The sequence below is a fragment of the Protomyctophum parallelum genome (genome assembly GCF_964188405.1).
Source record: "Protomyctophum parallelum genome assembly, chromosome: 10".
In the NCBI taxonomy this organism is placed as follows: Eukaryota; Metazoa; Chordata; class Actinopteri; order Myctophiformes; family Myctophidae; genus Protomyctophum; species Protomyctophum parallelum.
Window position 1 is genome coordinate 28,431,867 of NC_139704.1, and position 27,215 is coordinate 28,459,081.

The following is a 27,215-nucleotide window of genomic DNA, read 5'->3' on the forward strand; positions in this document are numbered from 1 at the left end:
AGTAGAAAACAGCGGAGAACGATGCGCCTCTGCACTGTTATTGGTAAGCTTAATACAAGGAAGTGGGCTTCCTATGCCACATTTTCCAATTGGTTTTCCCAGGCTTTTCTTTTTGAGCCGAGTGTGAATGAAAATAAAAGCCTGGGTTACCACGGCTAATTTGGTAGAGAGAGAAAAGATCTGAAACAGTGATATTTGTAGCATCTGTATGCATCCCCCTATGGGTGGAATTTAAATTGCTTTGGCTCAGCAACGTTTAGAGGCCCCTCAATGTGCGATTCAAATTGTGTGCAGATTGGATGCTGATCTTTGGTATGTTTTGCAAAACGGGCCCCTACCCGGGCCAACTAGAATGAAAATATGAAAAATGTGACTGTTAGGACTTATAATCACATGACTCCACTCCAGAGAGTTGTGTACCGATTTGTGTGCGTTTTGGACAGTATCTGTGTAAGAGTGCTTTGGGGAAAACGTAAAATGGTGGAAAATCTTGTCAGGTGGAAATGGGTGTGGCTTATGGGGAGTTGCATCAATATCCAAGGAATACAGGGGAGTTTTTTGTACTACAGTTACAGTTACAGTTCAAGAGTTCTAGGGCAAAATGTCAAGCGACCTGTAGTTTCGGCATGGTGGAGATGATAAACAAAATAAAAATAAAAATAATTATACAAAGAAATGAAAGAAAAATCACTTATATAACAGAATACAAAATAATATAGAATTACTAACAGACCAGACTACTGCTGCAGTTTGGTTCAACTCTGAGTTCTGGTCTGTTTCCAAGAAGACATGTGAATATGAAAGTAATGGAATGTTATCACGTTTTGTTACTTCGCCCAAATTACTGCACCTGTTTCCCACGCTTCAGAGTGTGGGAGGAGTGTATGTGTGCAGACATGCGCGTGAATGGAAGACAAAATGATAAGAGGAAGGGAGGGATGAGAGAAAGAGACAGATCAAACGGAGAGATATTTGCAGAGGGAGTGAGCCAACAGTGAGTGAACAGGTACATTACGTCAGTGTAAGAAGACACACACAGGGACAAGTATTGACACATCTTAGCGGTGAAACAACACGCTAAGTCACTTCTTGGCAGTCTTTCAGGATACAGCCTTTGCTCATATGTTGGTTGCATTGTATAACCAGTGATTCTCAAACATTGACAAACATTTCTCAAACATTTAATATTTAAAAGTAGTATTTGACGACGGACTGCGGACTTGATAACACTATAACACTCAATGCACATTGTAGATATTTTGCTATTTTTGAATTGCAAATAAATAAATAAATTGGGCATGTTTAAACACTTCCTCATTTTGCTGGGGACACCCTGGGAACCCCCTTTGAGAACCAGATCTATAGATGGAAGCAATCAGTGTGCAAAAAAACAATTACAGGGCCATCCTTTCTACTATGGATATACACAATCACTTTTACATGATGTACCTTACAGTACATAATTATGCCACTTTTCACAAAGGGGTCTACCTGCCCACTAGCACTCCATCCACCACCTCCTCCTAAAATACATCGCTTTTCACCTCCCGCCATTTGCCTCTTCCTCACCAGCGATCCAGGTGTCCAGGGTGACGTCAGCCGTGTTCTTCATGACCGGTAGGAACTCGGAGCAGAGCAGGGCACCTCGGCCTCGGCCCCCGTGTCCGTTCTGCTGCGGGGTCCTCAGCACCCTGCTCTCACACAGCTCCAGCACCAGCCGCATCTGCCACAGGGGGAATGTCTCCGACAGGTCACCCTCACGCAGAGAATGGACCACCTGGTAGAGACAAAGAGAGCCATATAGTTACGCTGGACAATCACGGTAACACCAAACGCTATGTTACACAACTAGGGAGGAAATTATTAATCCGTTACATGCAATACTAGGTCATCCGAATCATCGGTTTGGTGATGTGTCAAGGTCAAGTTTACGGTTACATCTATTTACAAAAACTTTGCAAAGGAAACAAGTTTGTACTTTCCATAGCCAGAAAACACAGTAGAACACTTTGCAAACATAGAAAGAAAGTAATGTGTTCATAAGAGGGTAAAAAAAACAAGAACGTTGGGATTTTAAATCTTGAAATGTAAATGCTTGACTTTGTTCCACATTATTTTCCTTCATCATTGGCAGTGAATGAGTAATGATTACTAGCCTACCTGGTCAATGGCAATGTATGTAGGCAACATGTCAGGGTTTTCCTGAGTCACACACTCATACAGCATGGCTGAGAAAAGGGCCAGTCTTTCTTCACTCTGTGTACACACACACACACACACACACACACACACACACACACACACACACACATTATGAGAGAGAGAGAGAGAGAGAGAGAGAGAGAGAGAGAAATACAAAGTGACAGCAATAGGAAGTCAGAATGACTTGGTTGGCTGGCTGGCCATGCTGGAGCCTCCACTTGAGAAACAACAGTCATTACATCACAAGACCACCATGTTAAATGTAAACATTGTTCTTCATTCATGTAACGATGGGACAAAGACAGCAGGGCCCGGGTGTGTTAACGGACATTGAACGAGACAGCCTGGTGGAGAGAGACAATACGACGGAGATATTCTTAATGAATACATAATAGTATGATGATGTTGCGTGCCGAAAATAGCTGATACAAGTTCACAAAGTGCCGCATTGCAACACATTGTGAGATTCTGGATCAGCTATTTTTGGCACATGACATAAACCAGGCTTCGGAGAAGAGAGATAGACACAGTAGCAAAGTGTTGGACAGTCTTTCACGCACATTTTAAATCCAGACACAGACAGGACTCGTGCTTGACCACCAACAAATACTACATTATCCTGTTTATAATTATAGCACAGAGATAAAGAGATAAGACACAGAGAGAGAAATGTGAAATAGAGCCAGAGAGATCAATCTTGAGATAAAAAAATAAAAATAGACCGCAACAGGAATTCTCCTGTTTTTCGCCTGTGAATTCAATTACATGACGTTATGGTAGAACATGATGAATTCTCTTCTATTTAACGGTGCGGGCTGTAACGAATGGCACTGCATGATCCACATAATCAAGAGAACCTCAAGTACCTGCAGCTGTCAGTGGGTAGTATGATGTCAGTCCTGTGATTCACGTCATTTTGCATCATTCTTGGACGGCTCCCGATTTTCACGGCAGACACAGATCATTCTAAGATTAACTAACGATTAACCGATTAATTAACCGATTAATCGTAATCAAATAGATTATTCAATTAGTTGCCAACTAAAATCGGCAACTAATCGCTGGATGTATTCGCAATTAATTGTAGGTGTTCCGGTGTTAAATGTAACTAAGCTATAGAGCAGTGAGCCATCTCTCTTCCCTTACACTCTGCTGATGGTTGCACATGCACAGTAGCGACTGCAAAGCTAAATATGGTGGTGCCCTATGCAGAATCACATGGTATCCAAAACATCTAAAGTCTGAGGCCATTTTACCCTCAACATCAGTATTTGTAAGATGGAGTTTCTATTATACATTAACATGCTGCCCAGTGTTGTTTTTGGCAGGCATTTTTTGTCTTTTGGACGAAATGCTTATTAGATTTAGTCACTCTTAGTCATTTGGACAAAATGCTTAATTAGTCTTAGTCACATTTTGTCATTTCTATCCTTGATAGTTTTAGTCGACGGAAACTCTTAAGGGTTTTAGTCAGTTTTAGTCATTTTAGTCGACGAAAACGTAAAAGGTTTAGTCCAGTTTTAGTCAAAAATAAAATATGTATTTAATTTTTGACCGTCCGTATTACGATCATCTTAAATTATATATTTTATGATGGCGGTATTTTATGCCAGTGGTTCCCAAAGTGGGGTCCGGGGACAGAGTTAAATTAAATTAACTTGATTTTACAATATACATTGGGGTCTCAGAGATAAAATGCCATTAAATTAAATAGCCTAATTCATGTCAAACTGGGGGTCCTTGAAATTCAAAGGGTTGGGAATCACTGCTAGAACCGAAAATATCTTCCCTGTCATATCTTTTCAAATGGGAGTCCACGGGCTGATGAGTGTCAATTTGGGGGTCTGACATGAAAAGGTTTGGGAACCACTGCAGTAGGCTATTATCATAAAGTATATCTCTAGTTTGAAGATTCAAATTATGGATAATAACAATACAACTAGCCTATGCATCATTCATTAGCAATAAAAAAGAAAAATGCCTTATTATACTCAAGGGAAAAAAATGCACCCTATGGCATGCACTCACACATATCACACTTGCAGGGAAGAGAGGGGAGGGGCCAGGGCTTAGAATGTGTCACACAGGGGGGAAAAAAGGAAAAATAAGTTTAGTTTACAATACAACATTTAATCTCTGCATAAGGATTTAATTAGAGTTCCTATCTACAGTCATGGAGAATTTGTTTAGGACCTGTCACTTTTCTGAGGAAATTACTTTTAAAAGCTACGAGTGGAGAGCACACTACAAGTACAACGTCAGGTAGGCAATGCGAACGGGACATGCAAAGCCGATTGCAGTACGTGTGTGTGTGTGTGTGTGTGAGAGAGACGCGCGCGGCGCGAACCAGCTCAGTGGCCTTGTGGTTAGAGTGTCCGCCCTGAGACTGGGAGGTTGGGGTTCAATCCCCGGCCGGGTCATACCAAAGACTGACCTTGACACTTAGCATCAAGGGTTGGATTGGGGGTAAGTCCCTGTGACATACTAGCGTCATGTCCAGGGGATGTACTTGTACATCAAGCTACAGAAACAGGAGATAGGCTCCTGCCCTATGGGCCTCATGGCTCGGCAAGGCTACTTACTTATGGAGCCGGGCTACAGTTCCTGAGATATGCATTCACATACTGTAAATTCCACAAATCTGTGTAATTTACACTGTCAATCGATATATACTTAACCAGTCAGGAAGGGCATCTACCATTTGCATTAAAACAGAAGGCCTGGATAGCCTGCAAATAAGTGAAGTTGTATTTGGGATTCAGCACTACAAATGTCAGGGCTGTACTGTAAGAGTTGTGTGGAAAACTCACATGTTTCATTGCCTCAGAGGCTTTACAGAAGAACTCCGCGAATGACACCAGGGCCGGCTCAGAGGTGAATGTAGAGATAGCCTCAGGCTGTAGATGATGCACACGCACACGCACACGCACACGCACACGCACGCACACACACACACACACACACACACACACACACACACACACACACACACACACACACACACACACACAGGAATTAGTGATGGAGAGGTACACAATATGCACACGGTGGCAGAACACAGACTCCACGATCAAAGACACAGCTGAGTGTGACGCCTACAGCCACAACCTGCCAAGACTAGACAATACAGTTCCAACCAACCAGGGAGCAATTCAATTTAATTCCTGTTTGCATATTGGTGCCCCCTGGTGCAAGGCAATTAACGTCCCCCCAGTGCCCCAGATCGGCTAATCTAGTACTCGTTTATTACCAATCTCTTCGCAATTGGACCTGCAATGTATAATTCAGGGTTGTCTCATTCTCAAGCTATTGGGAGGTACAGTAGAAGGAAATGACTGGTAATTAATCAGCTGAGACATAGCCTCGGTACCCAGGCTTTTATCTTCGTTCGCGTTCGGCTCAAAAAATGAAAGCCTGGGGGAATGTGACACATTTCCTGGTCTAGGAGCGTAGGAGTGGGAATGAACTACAGTGCAGAGCGGCGTCGCTTTCCACCGCTGATTTCTACCAGGGAGGGGAGGGGCGGAGGTGAACCAATATTATCCAGCGGTAGCACCAGGCTCGCCAGCCCCTCCAGACCAGAAAGCACCCTGGCTAGGCCAGGCTAGCTGAGACACAACACTGACATTTTGTGTCACAATTAATTTGCAACTAAGGCATTTGGGTTAATCAAGTGTTATTTACAGTAAGGGATGATGAAGGATAGTTGCAGCATTGAGTCCACTAACACACACACACACACAGTAAAATCTGAGTGTCTAAGGGTCGATTCATAATCCTTTTTAGTGCTTACAAAAAGTCGGTTCGGGATGGGTCCCTGACTAGACTTTAGTTTGGCTCAATAATGTTTGTGGCTGGGAATCAAGCTGTGCACAGCGGATACATATCTGACTGGCCATCGCTGGTGCGATCTCCTACTCCAGCCAGCTGGGTGTTGTGTCACATAAACAGGCTCTTGTGTGTGTGTGTGTGTGTGTGTGTGTGTGTGTGTGTGTGTGTGTGTGTGTGTGTGTGTGTGTGTGTGTGTGTGTGTGTGTGTGTGTGTGTGTGTGTGTGTGTGTGTGTGTGTGTGTGTGTGTGTGTGTGCGTGTGTGCGCGCGCGTACGTGCGTGATTTCAAACGCGTCTCATTAAGAACGTGATGCGTTGTGGGGAACGGAGGTATCTTATGTTTTTATTTCTTATGTGAAAGTGTTGTTTATTTGTGTAGCCTAGTATATGTTTGTAATTATTTTTGTATTTTATTTATTGTTGAGAAGTTGAGAACTAGTGTGAGAGCTGCAGCCAGATCGCCAGTCGGGAGGCAGTTACTGCGTCCGCTCTGCGGAGATCACCTCCCGTCCACAAGCATTTGGAAATTGGCTTGTGTCTCTTCCAAACTCCTGGTTTCCTTGGCTTCAACGCCGACAATTTGAACTTGAGAGCCTGATTGAACTCAGTTTGACAGCCTGTCCAACTGGACATGTTTACATAGAAGCCAAATGCAGGCCACTTGCTCTGCGGCGTACCTTGAAGGCCCTGACTTCAGAGTTGTGGCTGTTGACGTTGCAGGCCAATAGGCTCTTCCAGCCATGAGGGTCGTCTTTATAAGGCAGCTGACCCGCTCTCAGCTTCACATACAACACACCATCTCTGGTCAGAATGGACCTGCGAGGGAGGGGAGAGGGATGTGAAGATGATAGAGGGAGACAGGACAAAGTGGGGTGATGGAGACAGGGAAGGAAAAAGAATGGAGAGACACAGAGGAAAGAGAATGAGGAAATGGGATGTACAAGTAGAAGGTGGAAAAGGAGATTAAAGTGGTAGATGAAAAGAGAGCAAAGCAGACAGAAATATGTTAGAGAAACAACACTAAGTTTTTTCCTGGACTCGATGACATCAGAAACTACAACATTATCAACACCAGTGTAAATTAAAAACAAAAAGACAAATACACTGCATGCATTCATATTTACTAATTGTAATTTGGGTGTCAAAAATTGCCTTTAAAGCAAAGGTCTTACTCCAGATGTTGGGTTCCTTTGCTAAGGTCGATGGACAATTCCCAGTAACGTGGCCCCTTCACCTTGATCTGCAACAATAAACAACAAAACATATATTTTAATGCTACACTGTTCTGTTTAAATACAAAGAAGCATTGTATTATAGAAAATCCCAGGGATCATCAAGGATTTATTTGAACTAATCTTCTCTTAATACTTAGAATTAATGTTGTATTATAATGTACAAAATTACTGTCGGAATATAGTTGACATTGCTCTGTGTACTAGAGCCTAAATGGGAGCAGACATGGAACCAAAACTCTAATTACACCCAAGCACTACAACAGCATACAATCACATACTGTGAAACCAGATTCATTGGCCAGGAAAACATCACTGCAATGTGCTTTTCCCATCAGAATCTCAAACTGTGACCTGGACATAAACGTGACCTGGACATAAAAAGGCAACTAACTAAAACATAACTATCACATTCTAAAAATGGGAAAAGGTACAGTCACAAGACAAGCTACACATTTGACCAACCACTGTTTTCTCCAAGACTTGAGCAAACAGAGGAAACAAGTTTAAGTTAAATAAAGACATGCCCTGACCTTTCAGAACTTACAGTAATTGGGGAAATTGCTGTTTTGCTTAACCAACACTCTCAACTGCTACACCAACACACTCACATGCAAACTGTTGCACGCCAAAGCTCTGTATAACTTTGGCTCAAAATGAGAAATAATAATTGTTTGTCTCTCTCATTAAAACACTTAAAACGAGATTAAGGCTGTGCACCCATTTTAGATGCAGTTACATTTTTACACAATAGGCCACACTATGAAATCCATCTGCAAAATTGTCAACTCACGACTCACAGAAGAAGGCGTAATTGTGAAATGGGTTTGTCTTTTCATTTTGATTCAATTCAGAAATCAAACTAAATGTTTTTGTTAAGTATCTCACACTTTCCTTAGTGGCTGCGTGCAGTACATTTGCTTTGCGTAAGATGCATCTACAAATACAGGGATCCCATATTTTCTAATGAAAAGTTAGGCATGTAATGACGAGTATTAGATACTGTATAAATCATACATTTTGGGCATTACTTGTTTAAGGTTGGGCAGTGCTCATTAGCCATTGATACATTTAACGCACTACAATACAATATATTAACGTTATCCTATTAAACTACAATTCCCAATTACCCGTTTGAGAAGCTGTAGTTCAGGCAACATGGTGGGAGCCATCAATTCCACCGTTGTCTCCTCGTACCACTGGGTCTCCTGAAACAAGAAAATAAATATGTTCATGTATCGCAGCGTGCAGGCTTTGCCCTCTGTAACACACATGCGAGCAGATTTGCTCAAAGGCATTTGGCACAGTTGAGTGTACCCTCAGGTTGCACACAGCTAAACTATATCCTCTAATTGAGGCCGGTAATCAAATCAGCAATCCTCCCATGTATAAGATTGCAACAATCAACGTGAATAAGTTAACATGGTAAAGATATAAGACTTTGGCCTTTAGTTTGAGTGCAGTAAACTGGCTGATATCCAGAGAAATAATTCCTCCAAGTCCACAGGCACTACACAGATGTCCCAGCAACACCGAGATTCCAAAGTATGTCTGAAATAATCATTGCGGATTTGTCATTCCTGATGTGGGTGTGTGTGTGGAAGATTTATGGTAAAATGACACCTTAGTTTGTTCAACTTTGGCCTTGTTATGTTGTGGCTATTTGAATATCAGAGGCAAGGTGCCATGGCAAAGGGCTCTCTTATCTTTGTAATATAGCTTTGATTTGATCCCTGCTTTACTCAGAGAGGAATACTCTACCACCATCCTGAATGTACTTCTGCCTTAAGCTCATGTATTAAACTTCTATCCCTGTAATGCATAGTGTCTCTGACATAGAGGCCTATGTGTTTATGTGTGTGAGCGCCACACAAACGAAGTGATTGATGTCCACAGTGCCAGGCTCAGTGTTCTGCTGTGAACAGTAATTGAAATGATAGCTGGAACTGAGGTGGTCCCAAGAACATAAAGAAGCCTTCAGTTCGCCTTCAACCTTCAGCTGTCCTTCAACTGTAGGGAGTCAGGGACTGTGTGTGTGTGTGTGTGTGTGTGTGTGTGTGTGTGTGTGTGTGTGTGTGTGTGTGTGTGTGTGTGTGTGTGTGTGTGTGTGTGTGTGTGTGTGTGTGTGTGTGTGTGTGTGTGTGTATGTGTATGGGCGTGCGCGTGCGTGCGTGCGAGCGTGTATTGTATAACATGGGAACATTTGGTATGCAGCACTGAACAACAGTACACTCCCCATTAAGCAACTCATACCAGACATATCTGATGAATGATGTCCAAGGTAAGCATGGGGAATGTGTGCACACACACATTCCAAAAACCTTTCTACATACAGTAAGTGAAGGAACAAGGAAGTACTGGAAGTCGGATTAGTCAAGTCTGTAAAACCTCTAGGCGAGTGCTTTTGTAGACAAAGGAAAGCTATCACAATTACAGCAAGTGAATGTAAAACATAAAATGGTTTAAACCATGTTTTCATCACAACACAATTTGTATTGAATCTAAAGTCCCACTTGGCACAGCTCACCCCTCTAGGTACCGGGGAAATTCATGCCACACCCAATTATGCAATACGGTACCCAGTGTAGTTGTTGTTAAGAGTACTCATTGTAATTTGTAACCGTCAGAGTACCCAGTGCTGTACTCCGAGTCATTACCACAGAACGTAGAAGCTAGTTTTTGATGACAGTCATAAACGGGTAAATGTTTGAGTTAAATGTAGCACACAGAGCAGGTACACAGAAAGGGTGTCATCTTATACGCACATTAGTGATGTCACTGACAAGCATACAGCGATAAGGTTGAAGCATGCCTTCCTTTTAATAATATATAAAACCAAGGCCTGACTGGTGCAAAATCAACCAAAAAAAGGATCGACACCAGAACATGCTGAACACAATGGGGAGAAAAAAAGAAAAAAGAAAGAACTGAAACTGTGTGTGTGTGTGTGTGTGTGTGTGTGTGTGTGTGTGTGTGTGTGTGTGTGTGTGTGTGTGTGTGTGTGTGTGTGTGTGTGTGTGTGTGTGTGTGTGTGTGTGTGTGTCCGTGTCCGTACATATATATACTGTGCACTGTACACCATACTATATGTACTGTATGTGTGTGCAGTGTGCTTATAGGCGATAAGACTGTACATCCTGATTTATATCTATTGAATGTAAATGTTATGTACATACACACATGCATCCATTTCAGTGTACGTATGTGTGCAATGCATACATGTACTGTATGTATGTGTATCTGAAAGAGCTTATCATGAGGAAGTGACAACTAGGGGTTAGGGTTGAGAGGAACATCTGTGACAAAGAGAGAGAGAAGGCTATAGAAAGAGGATCCAGAGAGGAGACATTAGGAGACACACGCACACAGAGTGAGAGAGAGAAGTGATGGCGGAGACAGAAATATCATGGCTGAAAGATTCCTCATTTACATCAGAGTAGACAGGAAGGTCAACAAATGGTATAACCAAATGTGTCAGGGAAGCATCTAAAGGAAGCGACCAGTGCTTTGTCACACACGCGTATGGTTTTCATCAGCGTAATCCGTCATTGTCCAAACATGGACAGAAGCCAGACACTGCACTGAATTTACATAGACATAATATTAATTCCATGATGACAGACTAGTACTACTTCACTTATTCACTATTGTGAAACCAGCGGAATCCAATCAATTATTGGAATTAAAGCCACTTTCCACCTGGCATCCTTATTTTGAATGTGAACTAGCAGACCTACAAACTTGGCTATTTACGCACCACACTGTAATATGAGTACATACGTGTAAAGGCCCAGGCAGAGCATGAAAAGCCAACATCTTAACCACTAAGCCAAAGGGATATCCCTATGACTCTGGGGAGATATTAGACCTTGGCTTTAGGCTGAGCTTGTGAGCCACTGTGCTACATACGCCCCTTGACCACTCTGCTTTCATCACCCCACATCTCCAATGTCTTTTTAAGGACAACTAACTACTGCACCTACACTACAGTAACAGACATCTAATATCAAATAAGATCAAATCTGGTCTGCACTAAAAACCATTGGTTTTAAACTGTATTCCACCCGTAATGCATTCTACGTGGATTATACATTACCTTATAGGTGACATCTAAGAGGGCGTAGCAGGGTTTGAGGCTATCCACATCCACCGGCACCAGCAGACGAGGCTCAGCAGCCAACACTACCAGGTGACGCAGGGCCTGGAGGTGATAGCTGTGGGAACAACAGTGCACTGACATTCACAGTTTGACCTAGACCAAAAAATACTATTAAATACTACTACATCATTAGCAGTGATAGTAAAAGGAAGGGCACTGCAGCAGAGAGCAGAGGCATGTGTGGGGAAATTCAAGTTGAGGAATTTCCAGGTAAGCAAATGTACATGAGTAGTAGTAGTATATAATTGTCCAAGAATTATATTTATATTTTGTGTCTGGATGGGTGTGTGTGTGTGTGTGTGTGTGTGTGTGTGTGTGTGTGTGTGTGTGTGTGTGTGTGTGTGTGTGTGTGTGTGTGTGTGCGCGCGCACGTGCCTGCCTGCCTTACCGGTTGTCAGTGCTATGAACAGGAAAGTGGGGGTAGAGGGCACACAGCAGGGCAGCAATGGATGAGTTGGAGGTGCTCAAAGTGTACCTGCCACAAAAAATAGGGAAAAAAAAAGGAAAACAAAGATAGTCAATACAGGGATTTTCCACCGCCCGAAAATAGTTTATGGGCACCATAGGAATATAAGAGCAACCTCCACCTAACCACAAAATCACGACACTTATTAGTGCCACATGCACTAATAACATCAAAGAGCACTCGAAAACAGAAACAAATGCATACAATGAGTGTCCAAAAAATGGACAGTAAAATTAAAATAACAAAACAGAGCAATCTATACACAAACACTCATACACACAAAGAAGCATTGCTGTTTAACCCATTAAAGACCTGGGGCCGGTTCTACAGTACAAATGTCTTAATAAATAATCCTAACCGTTTTCTGGAAAACCTATGTTACTATATCCAGGGGTGGCCTTAAGGACCGGGAGGCCCCTTTCATGACGTCATCATTTTAATAATTAATAATACAAAATAAAAATAAATGAAAAGCATGAACAGCATACACAGCCATGTAGAACAATACACAAAAGCAGCTTGATTAAACCATTTTTTACTTTAAGGTATAACTGGAAGGCAGTATAGGCTATACAATGATGCAATCGCAACTCTCAGCGCTGCTAGTGCAGTGGGAAGTGGGAACAATTACAACCAAACAACACAGGTCAACGTGACATGACAGATCGAGTACCTGCAGTGATTATTAGCTGCTGCCAACTAGGTAAGTGGACGTACAGGATGAGGCTGAATAATTGACAAAGCTGATTGGAAGGCTGTGATGCAATGCAATATTACTTAAGTTCTACTACTACCTTACTACTACTACTATTTTTATTTTTACAAAAAAAAAAATGAAACGATTGAAACATATATAAGGCCTATATCAGTGGTGCTCAAACCTTTTCATGACAAGGAGACAAGGACCCCCAAAATTCTATGTATTTGGTCACAGACCGCCATCTCAAAATATGTTCTTCCAGAGACAAATGCAAAGGTTTGAGTTAAACATGTTTGCTATATAATAACTGTATACGCTGAACACTAACAAAAATAAATAAATAAAATCAAAATGAATCAATTTCCTGTTTTATAAACAACTGCAAAATAGCAGATCAACAAGTTCACACGTCACAATGCACTTGAAAATCAATTCTTTGTAGGCCTATGTATGTGTAAAATAATATATTTTTAGCTAAAATCTAAAATGACACTTCCCCGGTTTTAATGGGTTAAACAATAGCTTACTCAGTTTTAAAAGCACACAGTAAAATCCTGAGTGTTGTTCATTTAACTCTTGAGGGTGTGCATCGACCGCTTAGGGTCCATTTGGTTGCATTTTCCATAATAATTACAGTGCAGGTGTACAAGCCAGCTCACAAAAGACCCACTTAAACATAACAGTTGGCTCTAAAGTGTCTACTTCAACTAACAGAGCCATTATGGTTGCTGGGTCATAATGTATGACTCATAAATTAAAGGTTTTTATGGAGAGGGAAGGGTCACTTCACTTGTGGGGTCAACTGTGTTCTCTTAAAATTAATTCTCTAGAAATTATGAACAATGGAGATTATAACCAGGTTTTTATGGTTAGGATATTATTACCGTACGTTATTTTGTTGTTTTTTATATTCAGTATTTTTATCTCATTTTATATTTATGTTAGCACAGTCTTCAGAGCATGCCACTCCAACATTCCCTGCTTGTACTTGAATGAGTACAGTGAGTGAGGCATCCAGATACACAAATGGAATTTACTGTTAAATTACGTACGTATGAAGAAACCGACAACTCATGCCACAGCCTTCTTTCAAAGTATTATCATTTTGTTTATAATTCCATGCTGTCCAAATTCAAATGAATTACTAGTACACAAATCAAATTACATATTTCACATTAAGTTAGTCTATACTCTATACATTGATACATCCTTCTTTATTTCTGTACTTCTGTGTTCAGACATCTGCTAAAAAAGCACCTTGAATCGGAACAGAAACTCCCCAACCAAGTGGAAAGAGAATGATACAGCGATGACAGGGTTCAGGGTTCAAAACCAGAGCATGTGACTGATAAAACGGAAATGAAAGAAGTAAAGAACCAAAGAAAGAGGAGCCTGCTCTGTAACCACAACAGAACAAACCCCTCTCTAAATAACCTCACAATACAGCCAAATTGCCTGCCTTTACATTTGACATAACAAATGAGTCCTGACCAGAGAAAAATGGGTTGAGGTGGGGAAAGTTTAGGAACACACAATGAGTGATTATGTGCATCATAATGTAAATTGCACCTCCCTCCTGCCGGGGTTAATTGCTCAAGTCAGTATGTGAGTGGGTATGACCTCAATCATACCCATCTATGTTTGAGGTCCTGTGCATCACATTCATTTACTGTGTCATCAGCTCATTTTAATGTTAACCCCTCGGCCCCTCCTAGGAAAGAGTATGACCTATATTTAAGTAGGCGTACGTACGTAGGTACTTCATATACACAGTGCACACAACCCATGCCTAAAAACCACTCATTATCTCATCTCCTCCCTTTCAACGACATCCTCCCATGACTAAAGTGGCTTAATAGGTGAACTCAATTAAGGGGTCCATGCTTTCGAATGGAGTGTGTGTGCATGCGTCACATGCGTGTGCTTGCTTTATGTCCTGTTTTGTATATTATGCTTGTAGACTACACCTGTGTGTATCACTGTGGTTGTTTCTCACTTCACTCATATGCATTGTAGAACCAAAGCCTATGGAGACCATTATACTGTGTGTGTGTGTGTGTGTGTGTGTGTGTGTGTGTGTGTGTGTGTGTGTGTGTGTGTGTGTGTGTGTGTGTGTGTGTGTGTGTGTGTGTGTGCGTGCGTGTCGTTGCTTGTCTCACCTCCCTCCCCCCAGGAACAGGAGGCCCAGGGCCATGTGATGAGCCATGTGGAAGCCATAGTTCATCTCCCCGCTGGTCCGTTTGTGAAGGAAGCGACAGAGCTGCAGAACCTTGAGGTTCCCTGAACCCGACATCACCATGGACAGGGACAACAGCACCATGGACAGACACGTCTGCAGGTTGTAATGACCAGTCTGAGAGAGAGAGACACGTTTAACAAATTAAATCAAACTTTATTCATACAGTAGAGAACATTTCATGCATTAAAATGCAATACAATGCACACTTACATATGAAGTGAGAAGGCCATCATAAAATAATGAAGCAACTAGACAAAATCAACAAAAATGAAAAATAAGGAGAATGCAGTAAATACAACCAGACAGAAAGGTCCGGACTGAAGGAGTACGACTGGCAAACAGTTTGCATACTTTATGCCTTTATTCATCCTGGGACAGAGAGGGTGCAAGGACCCGCAGGAACCTTGTGATAAAGCAGCCGACCAATCAGTACAAGCTAAAGTACCACGTGTGCTGAACTGTCACCATTACGGTGACAGTTAGTTCCTTCCAAAGCCTAGCATTTGTCTCCTCTGGAAGGAACTCACTACATGTCAAAACATGGACAAAAAATAAACGGCTGCTAAACAAACATACAGATGCAGGTCATAAAGGCTACTGACCACAGTGGCAGGGGCAGAGGTCAGACACTTCATAAAGCTTCTGGCGAACTTGTAGAGGCATTCGAAGGCATCAGAGTTGGCAGAACCAGCAAAGCGGAAGCCCACAGCCATACAGGCACCGGCGATGATGTAGTCATGGGCTTGGCTGATGACAGGAACAGGATTAAGTGTCAGTCAGATAGCATTTGTCTCCATTTGCGGAGACTTCTTTTAGTTGTTTAAACATGTGGAAAATAGAACATACACCAAGCGTTGAAAACATGGTAAAGCTTAGTACCAAGTACCAACATGGGAAAGGAGAGCCACACAGCTGTACAGCTAACTGATTAAACATTAAACCCTTACTGTGATATTTCAATGACATTCAAATTGAAATGAACATATAAAAAGCAGTGACTAGCAACTATCAAGGCATCTGAAGCACTTGTTAAAAATCCTTTATTGAAGCAGAGAGACACCAACATGTTTCTTGATCGCTTTAAAACACTTGTGAAGAATACTCTGAGATCTGGCTGCACTTGCACTCTTTGAAATTCTGAAATGTTTATTATCTTGTAACGTAGAGAGCTGGCTCTCAATTGACCTTCCTGATGAATAAATAAAGGTGAAAGACAGGTATGAACCCTTACCCTGGGTTGGACAGTTTGCCAAACAAAGCTTTATATTAGTCTATATTTAATCAACCTCAAAGAGCACTTGATTTATTGATTGATTGATCTAGTCAAGAGTACATAAAACTATTATTTTACCTAGTGCAGAACTTTCCTTAACTTTTAAATGGCTGTTTTATTTACAGCTTTGATTAAGCCGTAAATAAAAAGTAAAACATATACACTTTTTGGGGAAAATTTTATATATTTCCTTGCTCTCCAAAACTGAACCAATTTACAGTATTATCAGAACAGTATTATCAGAGTATTTGATACTATGGTTGTTCTCCGATATGTAAATTATGGATTAAATCAATTCCAGCCTTTGTTTTCAGTACTCACGCTAGTGTCTCCATGTTGAGATCCTCTGAAACCACGGTGTTGCCAATGTTCTCTAAGATGATCTAGACAGAAAAGAGGTCAACAAAACGGAATGATTATTAAAACTTCAGTGGACGGACACATGATTTATAAGGAGGATACAGTGGCTGTCCTGTGGAATGAAGTAAATACTGTATGTATATGTGAATATTTTATACATATTTAAACACAGATATTGTGTTTGTTTGTGTGTGTGTGTGTGTGTGTGTGTGTGTGTGTGTGTGTGTGTGTGTGTGTGTGTGTGTGTGTGTGTGTGTGTGTGCGTGTGTGAGTGAGTGCGTGCGTGCGTGCGTGCATTATTACCAGCGGAACATTACTGCTGACCCACTCGGCATTTGGCAGGATCTCATCCCACATAATGATACACCTAGCTAGAGTCTAAAGAGAGAGAGAGAGAGAGAGAGAGAGAGAACAGAGAGAATGAGATAACACAAAAAGCAGGCAAGAGAAATATGGATGAAAAAGAGTGAAGTGAATGTGAGAGAGAAGGAAGAAAGAGAAAAATGCAGTTAGATGATTAGAAAAAGGTAGAGGAGTAGACATGAGAAAATAAATTGACATTTGTTTCACACACACACACACACACACACACACACACACACACACACACACACACACACACACACACACACACACACACACCCTCAGTAGCAGAAACTCAGGTTTGATGAAGTCCAGCAGGAACATGGTGTCTGGCGCTTTTAGCCAATCAGCAATCGACCTGGAAGACAGAAACCAGGAAGCGACAAGGAGGTGTTAATAAAACCGATAATGGGTTGCCCAATAGGAAGACAGACTCTGATGGATATGGAGGGATGACTCAAGTCTCTTGACCAATGGCACATCAGAGCAAAGCTCTGTGATTTGGTGCTTGGAGGTGCTTGGTGCTTGAACATACGCAACATAGCGAGGTTACAGTGTGCTGTGCTCTGTTCGGATGCTCGGTAAGATGGATCTTTGTCTTGCTCTGTGCATTACAGCGCAGGTTAATGTCACCTGTGCATAACACGGTCACACACACACAAAAGGTCTGTGTAGTGATGTATTATACTGATGTATGTCATCGCAGCACATGAACAGTAACAACACGATATCATCATCTCTCGGGGTTGAATTAACTAGCGTTATTGCACTTAGTAGTCATTTTATACATCTTGTTCCATTGAGATTCTGTATTTCAATTTAGTGTCTTTTTGAGTCATCATTTTTTGTCTTCACAATCCCATATCTCCATATTTTGACAAATGTCATCAATATGCAGTCTTGTTGTGTCCTCACCTATTGTTGGTCTTCAGGTAGATCATAGCGAAGGCCAATGTGGCTCCAGGACAAGTGACGTCAACATTGATGGTGTCACCTTCCTGGACGAGGTAGAATAACACAATATCACAGAAAAAAATAATTATTGATTGATTGTTGGTGGTATATTGTGTGAGTGGGGACTTCCTTCTGGTTGGCCATAAGATGGGTTACCAGTGAGAATAGTGTTTGTACAGTATTCTGTTCATTCTATAGTGGTAATTGGATTTTCCTTTTATACGCTCTATCTGTGTACCTTGATCTGGTAGCTTGGGGACTTGTGTTTCTCACGGTTGGCCCCGGCTTGTGTCCTGCGGTGGCCCCCAACCATGTACTGATAAAGCTGCTCAGGAACATTCAGGTCCGTCATACCTATCAGGTTACTGCCATGCTGCAGCGAGGGAAGGAGGAATGGAGAGCAGAGAGAAAGCATGAAGAGAAGGGAGTAGGGTGACAAGCATAGGATGCATGATAAATGGTAGAGGAGGAGTAGAGAAATGTGGGAGAGGAACACAGAACAATCAGTTCAGCGGAGGGAGGGAAGGGGGGTGGGGTGTAGATGCAGTGTGAGAATAATATCTCCTCTTCCTCTCTCTCAGTGGGCCAATACAGAAAGGACCTTTACTTGTATTATGACAGCTCAACGTCATTCCTTTCTTCTGGAAACAAAGAGGAACTCATTCCCTACTGATTCGTGTCACTGGGCCTTTCTTCCATGTGTACATTTAAGCCATTTATATGCCTTCGAGGAATTAAATGTGTCATCGTGCTGATACTACTGTACTAACTGACCTCGGTCTAGAGAGAGAAGCACTAGGGACTCATGAGACTTTTTGGTCGTGGGTCAATAAAAAGGATTGTATTTTGCTGAGCTGTCTTAGTTGGAAGAAAGCTCCTTTTACAACAGCGTTCATTTGTTTGTCAAATTTAAGGGCAGAGTCTAGGAGCACACCCAATGTGGTTTGCATGTCAGTGGGCCAAGGGAGGTGGTGATATTATTTGTTGTGTGTGGGGAGCCAAAGAGTAAGATTTATGTTATATTGTTGTTGAGTAGGAGAACATTTGTCTGTCATCCAGGTTTTTATGGCGGTGACAGTGAGGCAATCTAAAAGGGGATCCAGTGAGTGCGTATCATCCGGTTTTAGTAAAACATTCCTTAAAGGTATATTCAGTGATTTCACTTAATTCAAATATCACTTATTTTTTTGTTTTGTTGTGATAATCCTCCCTACTATAGAGTGTGCTGGCCATATAAGGAGTTCCTCCCTGTCCCCAGTTAACCCCTGGGGGTCAAAAAACCTTGGGTTTCGTTTTTGACTCTCTATCCTGATTGGACGAAAGGCTGGGTCCCACAGCCAAAAACGAAACCTAAGGTTTTTTGAGTGAAATCACTGAATATACCTTTAAGATATTGGACCCGAGTTTGAATCCCGGGCGTTACATTTAGGACTTTATGTACGGATTGTATTTTTAATGGTTTTGCTTTTGTTATGTGGAGTCTCTGATTAATTCCATTCATCGTGTGTGTGTGTGTGTGTGTGTGTGTGTGTGTGTGTGTGTGTGTGTGTGTGTGTGTGTGTGTGTGTGTGTGTGTGTTGTGAGACTCACCCCCAGACAAACCATGCCCAGGGCCAATCCAGCAGCCAACGAGTAGGACTCTCTATCTGTAGAGAACTCCATCTCTGGACCTGGGAGCCGGCCTAGAAAACACACAATACCAACTTCACTGAGTACATTTACCCACACACTAGGTTACTGTCAATAAATAGGTTTACGGTGTGTAAAATGACATGACAAAAATAAAAAAACATGAATCTGGTTTCTTCTAATAACTGGAATCATGAAGATATGGATAGTTAGGTTACAAAAAGATGATACTCTCTGAGACGGATTTTAGATTTGTTGGACATATATCCGTCACTCCTAAAATGTAGGCTTTCCAACTGTTTTTTGCTTGAAAAGCAGCCTGGACTACATTCGACATCACTTGTAAAGACGTGACCTTAGTGGACATGTACCGATTTCAGCAAGCAGGACCTCAGCATTGTGTCTGTGTCCTGTTCCCTGGTACACCAATCCAATGCCTACCACCGCTGCTACCTGTACAGAAGGAGAGAGGAGAATCAGACACATGAACACCCCAACACACACCTTACTGTATGTCAGAGGTTCTTAAAGTCGTGTCCACTCGGGGGACCCCCAGGGGTACTTGAGGGGGGTTTACGTTACACAGGGTCCCCAGCAAAATCAGTTAATATAGCATTGACATTTGTTTGCCCACTTTAACCCAACTGTATATACTGGGAGATATACAATGGCTATTTGAAAATAGCAACAACACAACATGTTGGCGATGGAATATCATTGAAATATACAACCCAAATATTGCATGGTGGTTCTGGGCACAAAATATTTTCAGATGGGGGTCTGTGGCCAAATGCATATTAATTCGTCTTTGACATGAACAAGTTTGAGAACCACTATATCGTTGCTGTCGGGAGGAAACCTCATAACTCCATTTTAGATTTTTATTTTATTTTTTGCATAAATCAGTGCTAATGAACACCCTTTACATCTGTGTGTAAAGGGTGCGAAAATATTGAACCAATGGAAAGTAGTAAAAAGTGTTTGACAAAACCTCTTAACTCCATTGGAACCTCACAATGTCTGCTAAATCAACTAACTCCACCACCTCTCATGGAAGTAATTGACAATATATAAAGTTACATGACTGTAAGGTTTTCTTTTTCCTGAAATATGTATATTTTACAATTCCTTACAATTCCCAAAAACATTTTGGAGTTATGAGGTTTCCTCCCGACAGCAGCGATATGTTATATTAAATGACAGATCGTACCCACATCTGTAATGTACGTTATGATTATGACATATCAAACACACACCTGTCCTGTACTCTGTTATGACAGATCAAACACACATACGTTCTATAACAGCTATAACACACACCTGTCCTGTACTCTGTTATGACAGATCAAACATACATACGTTCTATAACAGCTATAACACACACCTGTCCTGTACTCTGTTATGACAGATCAAACATACATACGTTCTATAACAGCTATAACACACACCTGTCCTGTACTCTGTTATGACAGATCAAACATACATACGTTCTATAACAGCTATAACACACACCTGTCCTGTACTCTGTTATGACAGATCAAACATACATACGTTCTATAACAGCTATAACACACACCTGTCCTGTACTCTGTTATGACAGATCAAACATACATACGTTCTATAACAGCTATAACACACACCTGTCCTGTACTCTGTTATGACAGATCAAACATACATACGTTCTATAACAGCTATAACACACACCTGTCCTGTACTCTGTTATGACAGATCAAACATACATACGTTCTATAACAGCTATAACACACACCTGTACATTGTGTGGAACGTCCAGCTCAGTGGAAGTGGGCGGGAGCAGAGCGGGGATGTGGATGCTGAGCAGACGGGTGATTGACATGTCCATAGTTCCCAGTTTGGCTGAAGACACGCCCAGTAACAGACCAATACTGGTCATCTCATGACCCTGACAAAGAGAGTGAGGGAGAGACACAGTTAACCAAATCTGACCTCAGATCAGATTCACACCCAGTAACAGACCAATACTGGTCATCTCATGACCCTGACAGAGAGTGTGGGGGAGACACAGTTAACACAGTTCTGACCTGAGATCAGATTCTAAAAATGTCTTCTACATCCTGACAGTTTTCTGAAAAAGCTATGTTTCTATGTCAGTCGTTTTCTATGTCAGTTCGTTTCAAAAGTAGCAGACCTACAAGCTCGTATGAGCTTGTAGATCTGCTATTTAAAGCATAACATAATGCTAACACCAAAAGGGGTTCCCTAAAAACAGATATAGAGAGGGCCTGACAGATGAAGATGGCAGAATTTAGACATCATCTCACACAGATGATGAATCTAAACGTTATTAGGCCAGTTCACTTGTTTCAGGAAGATTCTTATTATACATACAGCAGGTGTTAAAGCAATGTTGGACTTTGGTAGAGCCTTGAGTTGTACTGAGCTGTGCATGATGGAAGTCCAAATTACGGATGGGAGAAGGTACAAGGTTAATCATGTACATAAAAAAAGATCACCATACATTTTGTGACATTTTCACTGGTGTTCATCCTGGACTCGGTCTACTAGATTATGAGATATTTCGTGTGCAACTCATGCTCAAATAGTTAAGGTTCATGTTTATGAGCCAAAATGGAATCACTAGCCTACTTCTGGTTCTTTGATAACCATGCACAGAAACAACAGAAAGAATACAATATTTCGATTTATACCTTTCACAGGAAGCAATTTTTTTAGATAGAATAGTTAATAATTATTATTATTTATGACAGACAGTGTACCGTTTCACGGTACACTGTAATAAATCAACCACGTTTAATAAACCAACGTTTCGGCAAGCTAGTTGCCTTCTTCATACCCTGAAGAAGGCAACTTGCTTGCCGAAACGTTGGTTTATTAAAACGTTTCTAGCATCGTGACTACGAGCTGTGCGGCCTCTTTCCTTATGTCAGAATACTAGGAGGTTGACACTGTTGTGGTACACACTTCTGATTCGGGGATGCTGGCATGACATGAAAAAGCAGACACAGGGGCAGCTTTGATTGGTTCTGTGTAAAAAAATTAACTACCGGTATACACAAAGCCGGCATTAATCATGGCTCTTCTTTATGTCTCTACTACACGTACCAAAAGTGTCCACAGAGACACACTGACTTGAATGCTAGTGTCCACAGGGGTCTAATGAGAGATGAGGCCACTGGTGTTCTCCCACAGAAAACACATTGCCACACCAATTGGTGAGAGAATGTCATGTTTACATTATAATATAAATTATTACCACAGTTATGCGATGCATACCACAGGGTCGATCTCATTGCCATGATTTAAAATGTTCATTATTACATTATTTATTATTGTTATTATTTTGCTGGTGAAAATTGTGTTTCTTCCCATCAAAGTAATATGCTGAAAATCCAGTATACCCACTGTAATCACACAGATACTCTAATCTACAATCGGATCAAAGGATTTCCATCAACCCCGTCTTAAATCATGGGTTTATATTCAAACTACAATTTTGGTTTGGTCGAGATGGCAAAAGCAGCAACTTGCCGATAGAGGTTAGTGAGATTTATAGTTAAAATGCAGTACTGATATGATCATTTGTTATTCCAGTGGTCTATCGATCCATTGGAAATAAATGTTTTATACACTTTACAGTGCACTTTTGAGACTGCAGAGGAAGACCAACAGAAACATTCCTCCTTATACTGCAGGGGGAGAGGTGTGCATGAGCACACTGCTCTGAAAAGGTGGGTTGCAGGCAGCTGACTCTTCAATTGAGACCGCGGACTGAGTCCAGTAAAAAAGAAAACAGGAGAGGTCGGCCTTATTATACCCCATGCATCCTGTATAGGCTGAGGCTCTAGCATGCCCACTGAACTGGGTCAATGACAAAGTGAACAGCTGTGTCGTCTACCTTGGTGAGATAGTCATGTATATTGAGCGTGGCCAGCTTGGTGAGGTGTCCATTGAGGCCCAGAGCCATAAGGAAGCCTGCATACTCATTGGCCAACTCAGGACTCTTTGGCTTGTTGTAGGCTATCCATGCTGAGTCCACCTTAAATACAAACAAAAGGGATACTATTTAGTCCCAAGGCCGGCGACTTTTTAATTGAATATGGATACACCGCTTTGGAATAAAATAAAATAAATATAAACATTAAATTAATATAAACATCTTCAAATTACTTTAGATAACACACAAACAATCAAAATACATACAAACAGACACACATACCTGTGAGGCAGGGGCTATCTTTAGTCCAGCTGCCACTCCATTATGGAAGCTGGACCAGCTGGTCATATTGGGAGGAACGTCAATGTTCCCACTGTTCAGGTCCACCATGGTGTTCCTGGGTTGAGCACGACCTGGACAGGATCAAAACAGACTATTATACAGACCAATTCCATCCATCTATCAATCAACCAACCAATCTATCTGTCAAGAGTTTCCACAAAATAAATCATGTTTCCATGATAAGGAAGGAATATTTACCTGTGAGATTGAGTTTGGGTACTGGCAGGGGCTCTGTTGGTACAGGGTGATAGGAGAAGAGAGTGAACAGACCTCGACCCACTGGGAGCGACATGGTCCTCTGACACAACTGGAGGAGTCTGAGGGCGAGGGGTGGAGGAGGAAGAATGGCGTTTGAAAAAGAGAAGGAGAGCCAGAGTGAGGGAAATTGAGGGACACAAAGGTGAAAGAAAGAACAAAATTAATGAAAGACGAAACATTTGAAAATGCATGTACCACACCACTTAACTCACTTGTTCTCTTTCTCCTCTATGAACTCATGGTCTGACACCTCTGGTAGCTGGACCACACTAACCCTCACGGGCCTGGAGCTTTGGAGTAGCCTTCGAACCTCATGGACCCTCAGGTCCTGACTCCAGATCAGACCGGTCACCTAGGTGAGGATGGATGGTTAAAGCAGGATGTCTTTCTTTAGACAGGGGCTTATCCAGATTGAGCTGGACCTTTGAGCTCTCACCTCCTGGATGATGTCAGACATCCCGTCCTCCTCCTCATCGGCCTCTGTGGTAGTGGGAGGTTCCAGAGTCAGGCCCGAACCTACAGACTGGACACACACGCAGACACAGTGAAGAGACGCACTTGGAAAGCTAGGTCCATATTGTCGCTGTCGGGGATGTTACGTCCAGACGTGTTTTCAATGAGTGTTTAACATGGTTAATATGGAATTTGTGCAGTAGTTGTACAGAATGGGCTTCGGCAGGAGGGGCGCGTGTCTGATCAAATATTTCAATATTGAATCAAGCAAATAAACTGTAATGGGGTGCACAGTCTACACACAAAAGCCTGAGTAACATTAAAAAGACCCCAGAAATGTGTTAAATTCCACTTTAACCCTTCTTAGAGCATATACCCTTACTGCCTTCTTCTTGGACACGGCCATCTTGTGAGCTTGCTTGGTCAGGTCCTGTCGCCCAATCAACAGACAGACCTCCTCTGACCAATCTGAACACGGCTGCTCCCGACAATGGTAGATGGCCTCTCTGATTGGCAGCGCCACACCAAATGGGACAGACTCCAAATCTTTCAGGGTGAAGCCTGGATCAATGAGAGGAAGAGGAAAAAGGAGACAATGAAGCTGTCCTGCAAAGCTCTTGTCTTTTTTACTGATACTACTGCTAGTTTTATATTATATGGATGCATAGATAGCATTTACCAGCTGTCCCAACAAGGTTAAGCAGTCCCTGATTAGATGGGTAGAAGAAAACCAATCTCAGGCCAGCAGTATGGACCAAATAGGGGCACTGCAGGCCTGAGATTGGAGGTCAGCAGGAAGCCATGACCCATGCTGGTCTGTGATGGAAACCCCACCAGAGTCCATCTCACTCAGTTAATATGGCCTGCTACTTTTTATTTCATAAACATTTGCTTGTCTTACCTGCTGAGGTAAGCCAGACAACAAGTTTCTCAGCCAGACTCTCGTTGGACGGCTCAGACTTCACACTGCTTTGCCTGGAAATAAACACAGAACATTAGTAAATGCAGCTGAATAGGAAAAAAATGGTGCATCAATGGAAACTTACAAGGACTTTCACTTTAGCCTTAGCTTTCTGGAGTGCACTTTACCATTAGATAGAATTCTGTTATACTGAATATAAGACCTGATTTACCTTCTAAATGTTGATTCAAAGACACACGACTTTTGACCTGAGAGAGGAGGTGGAAGAAGGGAAGAAGATTTATGGAAAGCAGCATGTTTTAAGGAGAGAAGACAGAAACAGAGTGTAGAATGACTGAGAGACAAGTAGAGAGATTAAAATGCTGATGAAGGCATGAGTAGTCGAAACACGTCCGTTTGTCAAGACTTCTGCTGCGGTAAATGAAATAATTCGAAGAACATTCAACCTGTGAGTGAGGACTGTTTCTATACTGTTCACTTTGAGTCCTTCTCTTAATCTATTGACAGTAGAGCACGCTGGGCTCGTCCTTCTGTCCCCTAGTTAGTATTTGGATATATTTGAACTTTATTTGGAGGATAAGCCTATTGAGATGCATCATCTCGTTTTCGAGGGGGTCCTCGAATCGATATGTCCTGAATATGGCGTTTGAAGTACTTGCTTGTCTTCTGTCCAAAAGCTACAGTACACTGGTCGTTTTTAGATGCAGGATGAAGGATCAAAAGGAGAGGTAAAACGACAGGGCAGAGTGTCACACGTTCAATTTGTATTTTGCTTTGCTTGTTTGAGAGCTGATGGAAGTAGAGCATGACTGTGTTAATCGGGCACAAGATATCATCTCGCTTGTAGCCCCTGAATTTAAATTGTTTGTAGAATCTATATGGTATTGTACCGATTTACACCCCTAATATAAAACATGCATATGGATGGACACACACACACTGAATAACCCATTCTGACCTGAGATCAGATTCTAAAATTGTCTTCTAAATCCTGACAGTTTTCTGAAAAAGCTATGTTTCTATGTAAGTCAAAAAAAAATAGCAGACCTACAAGCTCGTAGCGCGCCACTCGGTGGCGCGCTATGAGCTTGTAGATCTGCTATTTTTCAATAGCTAAAGCATAACATGATGCTAACACCAAAAGGGGTTCCCGCCCAAAATGGGATAAAGTCAAATGATGTATACCAACATAATACACTCACCTGCAGTAAGCTTGGATAGGTACTTTGAGATGTCAGATGAGATGGCATTCTCATCGCCAACAATATAGAGAGCATAACTCTGATGGAAAAGATCAAGAAGAAAACAAGGGAAAGAGAAGAGTGTGAGAGTCAGACAGACAGACAGACAACAGAGGGAAATGGCACAGGGAGAAATATGAGGGAGAGAGAGCAGAGGAGAACAGGAGAACAGACCAACAAAAAAGTCAGCATCGTCTGCACATTTAGACCAGAACAAAACTGTACATTATCAAGACATACGTCTCATATTATGAGTCAAAGCTAAACACTGAGGGCTAGGGAACTTATCTAACCCTCACATAATGATTCACTTTTTAATTCCAGGATGCTTTGCTGTTAAAGGACAACTTTAGTTTTTTTCAACCAAGGTTCATGTTTTAGGTTGTCATTAGAGAAAGTAAAAGATGAGTATTTTTTTCTTCTTCTTTCATTTGCTGCTTTCTTTCGTTTTAGCAATTTTAGCTATTTTTTACAGGGGGGCGGGGGCATTCGAACATGGGACTAAATCTAAATTCAGGATCTACTGTATGTGCTTCTTTTCACCTGACAGAATTTCCATTAAAAAACAAAACAAAAACAACAACACAGCACGGAAAACACACGTCAGTGGGCAATGTCTGTGTGTCTCACTCGGATCGCACTGCGTCACAAACATGTG

General features: G+C 41.7%; 1 protein-coding gene across 4 annotated transcripts in view; it reads right to left on the minus strand.

Annotated features, from left to right (window-relative positions):
- Window positions 1-27,215, minus strand: part of anapc1 (anaphase promoting complex subunit 1) — a 51,501-nt gene that overhangs the window by 1,627 nt on the left and 22,659 nt on the right. For 2 of the 4 annotated variants that reach the window (XM_083774173.1, XM_083774174.1), the window contains exons 24-50: window positions 26,519-26,597; window positions 25,528-25,564; window positions 25,296-25,369; window positions 24,771-24,955; window positions 24,378-24,464; window positions 24,154-24,293; window positions 23,882-24,000; window positions 23,624-23,754; window positions 23,303-23,443; window positions 21,176-21,328; window positions 19,779-19,860; window positions 19,369-19,460; window positions 18,017-18,151; window positions 17,740-17,822; window positions 17,104-17,182; window positions 16,765-16,839; window positions 16,423-16,484; window positions 15,431-15,575; window positions 14,749-14,942; window positions 11,812-11,898; window positions 11,361-11,478; window positions 8,395-8,472; window positions 7,205-7,272; window positions 6,710-6,848; window positions 5,013-5,099; window positions 2,161-2,256; window positions 1,570-1,777 (exon numbers count right to left, since the gene is read on the minus strand). In XM_083774173.1, the coding sequence (XP_083630299.1) occupies window positions 1,570-1,777; window positions 2,161-2,256; window positions 5,013-5,099; window positions 6,710-6,848; window positions 7,205-7,272; window positions 8,395-8,472; window positions 11,361-11,478; window positions 11,812-11,898; window positions 14,749-14,942; window positions 15,431-15,575; window positions 16,423-16,484; window positions 16,765-16,839; window positions 17,104-17,182; window positions 17,740-17,822; window positions 18,017-18,151; window positions 19,369-19,460; window positions 19,779-19,860; window positions 21,176-21,328; window positions 23,303-23,443; window positions 23,624-23,754; window positions 23,882-24,000; window positions 24,154-24,293; window positions 24,378-24,464; window positions 24,771-24,955; window positions 25,296-25,369; window positions 25,528-25,564; window positions 26,519-26,597 (2,974 nt within the window). The remainder of the gene's footprint in view (window positions 1-1,569; window positions 1,778-2,160; window positions 2,257-5,012; window positions 5,100-6,709; window positions 6,849-7,204; window positions 7,273-8,394; window positions 8,473-11,360; window positions 11,479-11,811; window positions 11,899-14,748; window positions 14,943-15,430; window positions 15,576-16,422; window positions 16,485-16,764; window positions 16,840-17,103; window positions 17,183-17,739; window positions 17,823-18,016; window positions 18,152-19,368; window positions 19,461-19,778; window positions 19,861-21,175; window positions 21,329-23,302; window positions 23,444-23,623; window positions 23,755-23,881; window positions 24,001-24,153; window positions 24,294-24,377; window positions 24,465-24,770; window positions 24,956-25,295; window positions 25,370-25,527; window positions 25,565-26,518; window positions 26,598-27,215) is intronic. The other 2 variants (XM_083774176.1, XM_083774175.1) reach the window with 2 other exon arrangements.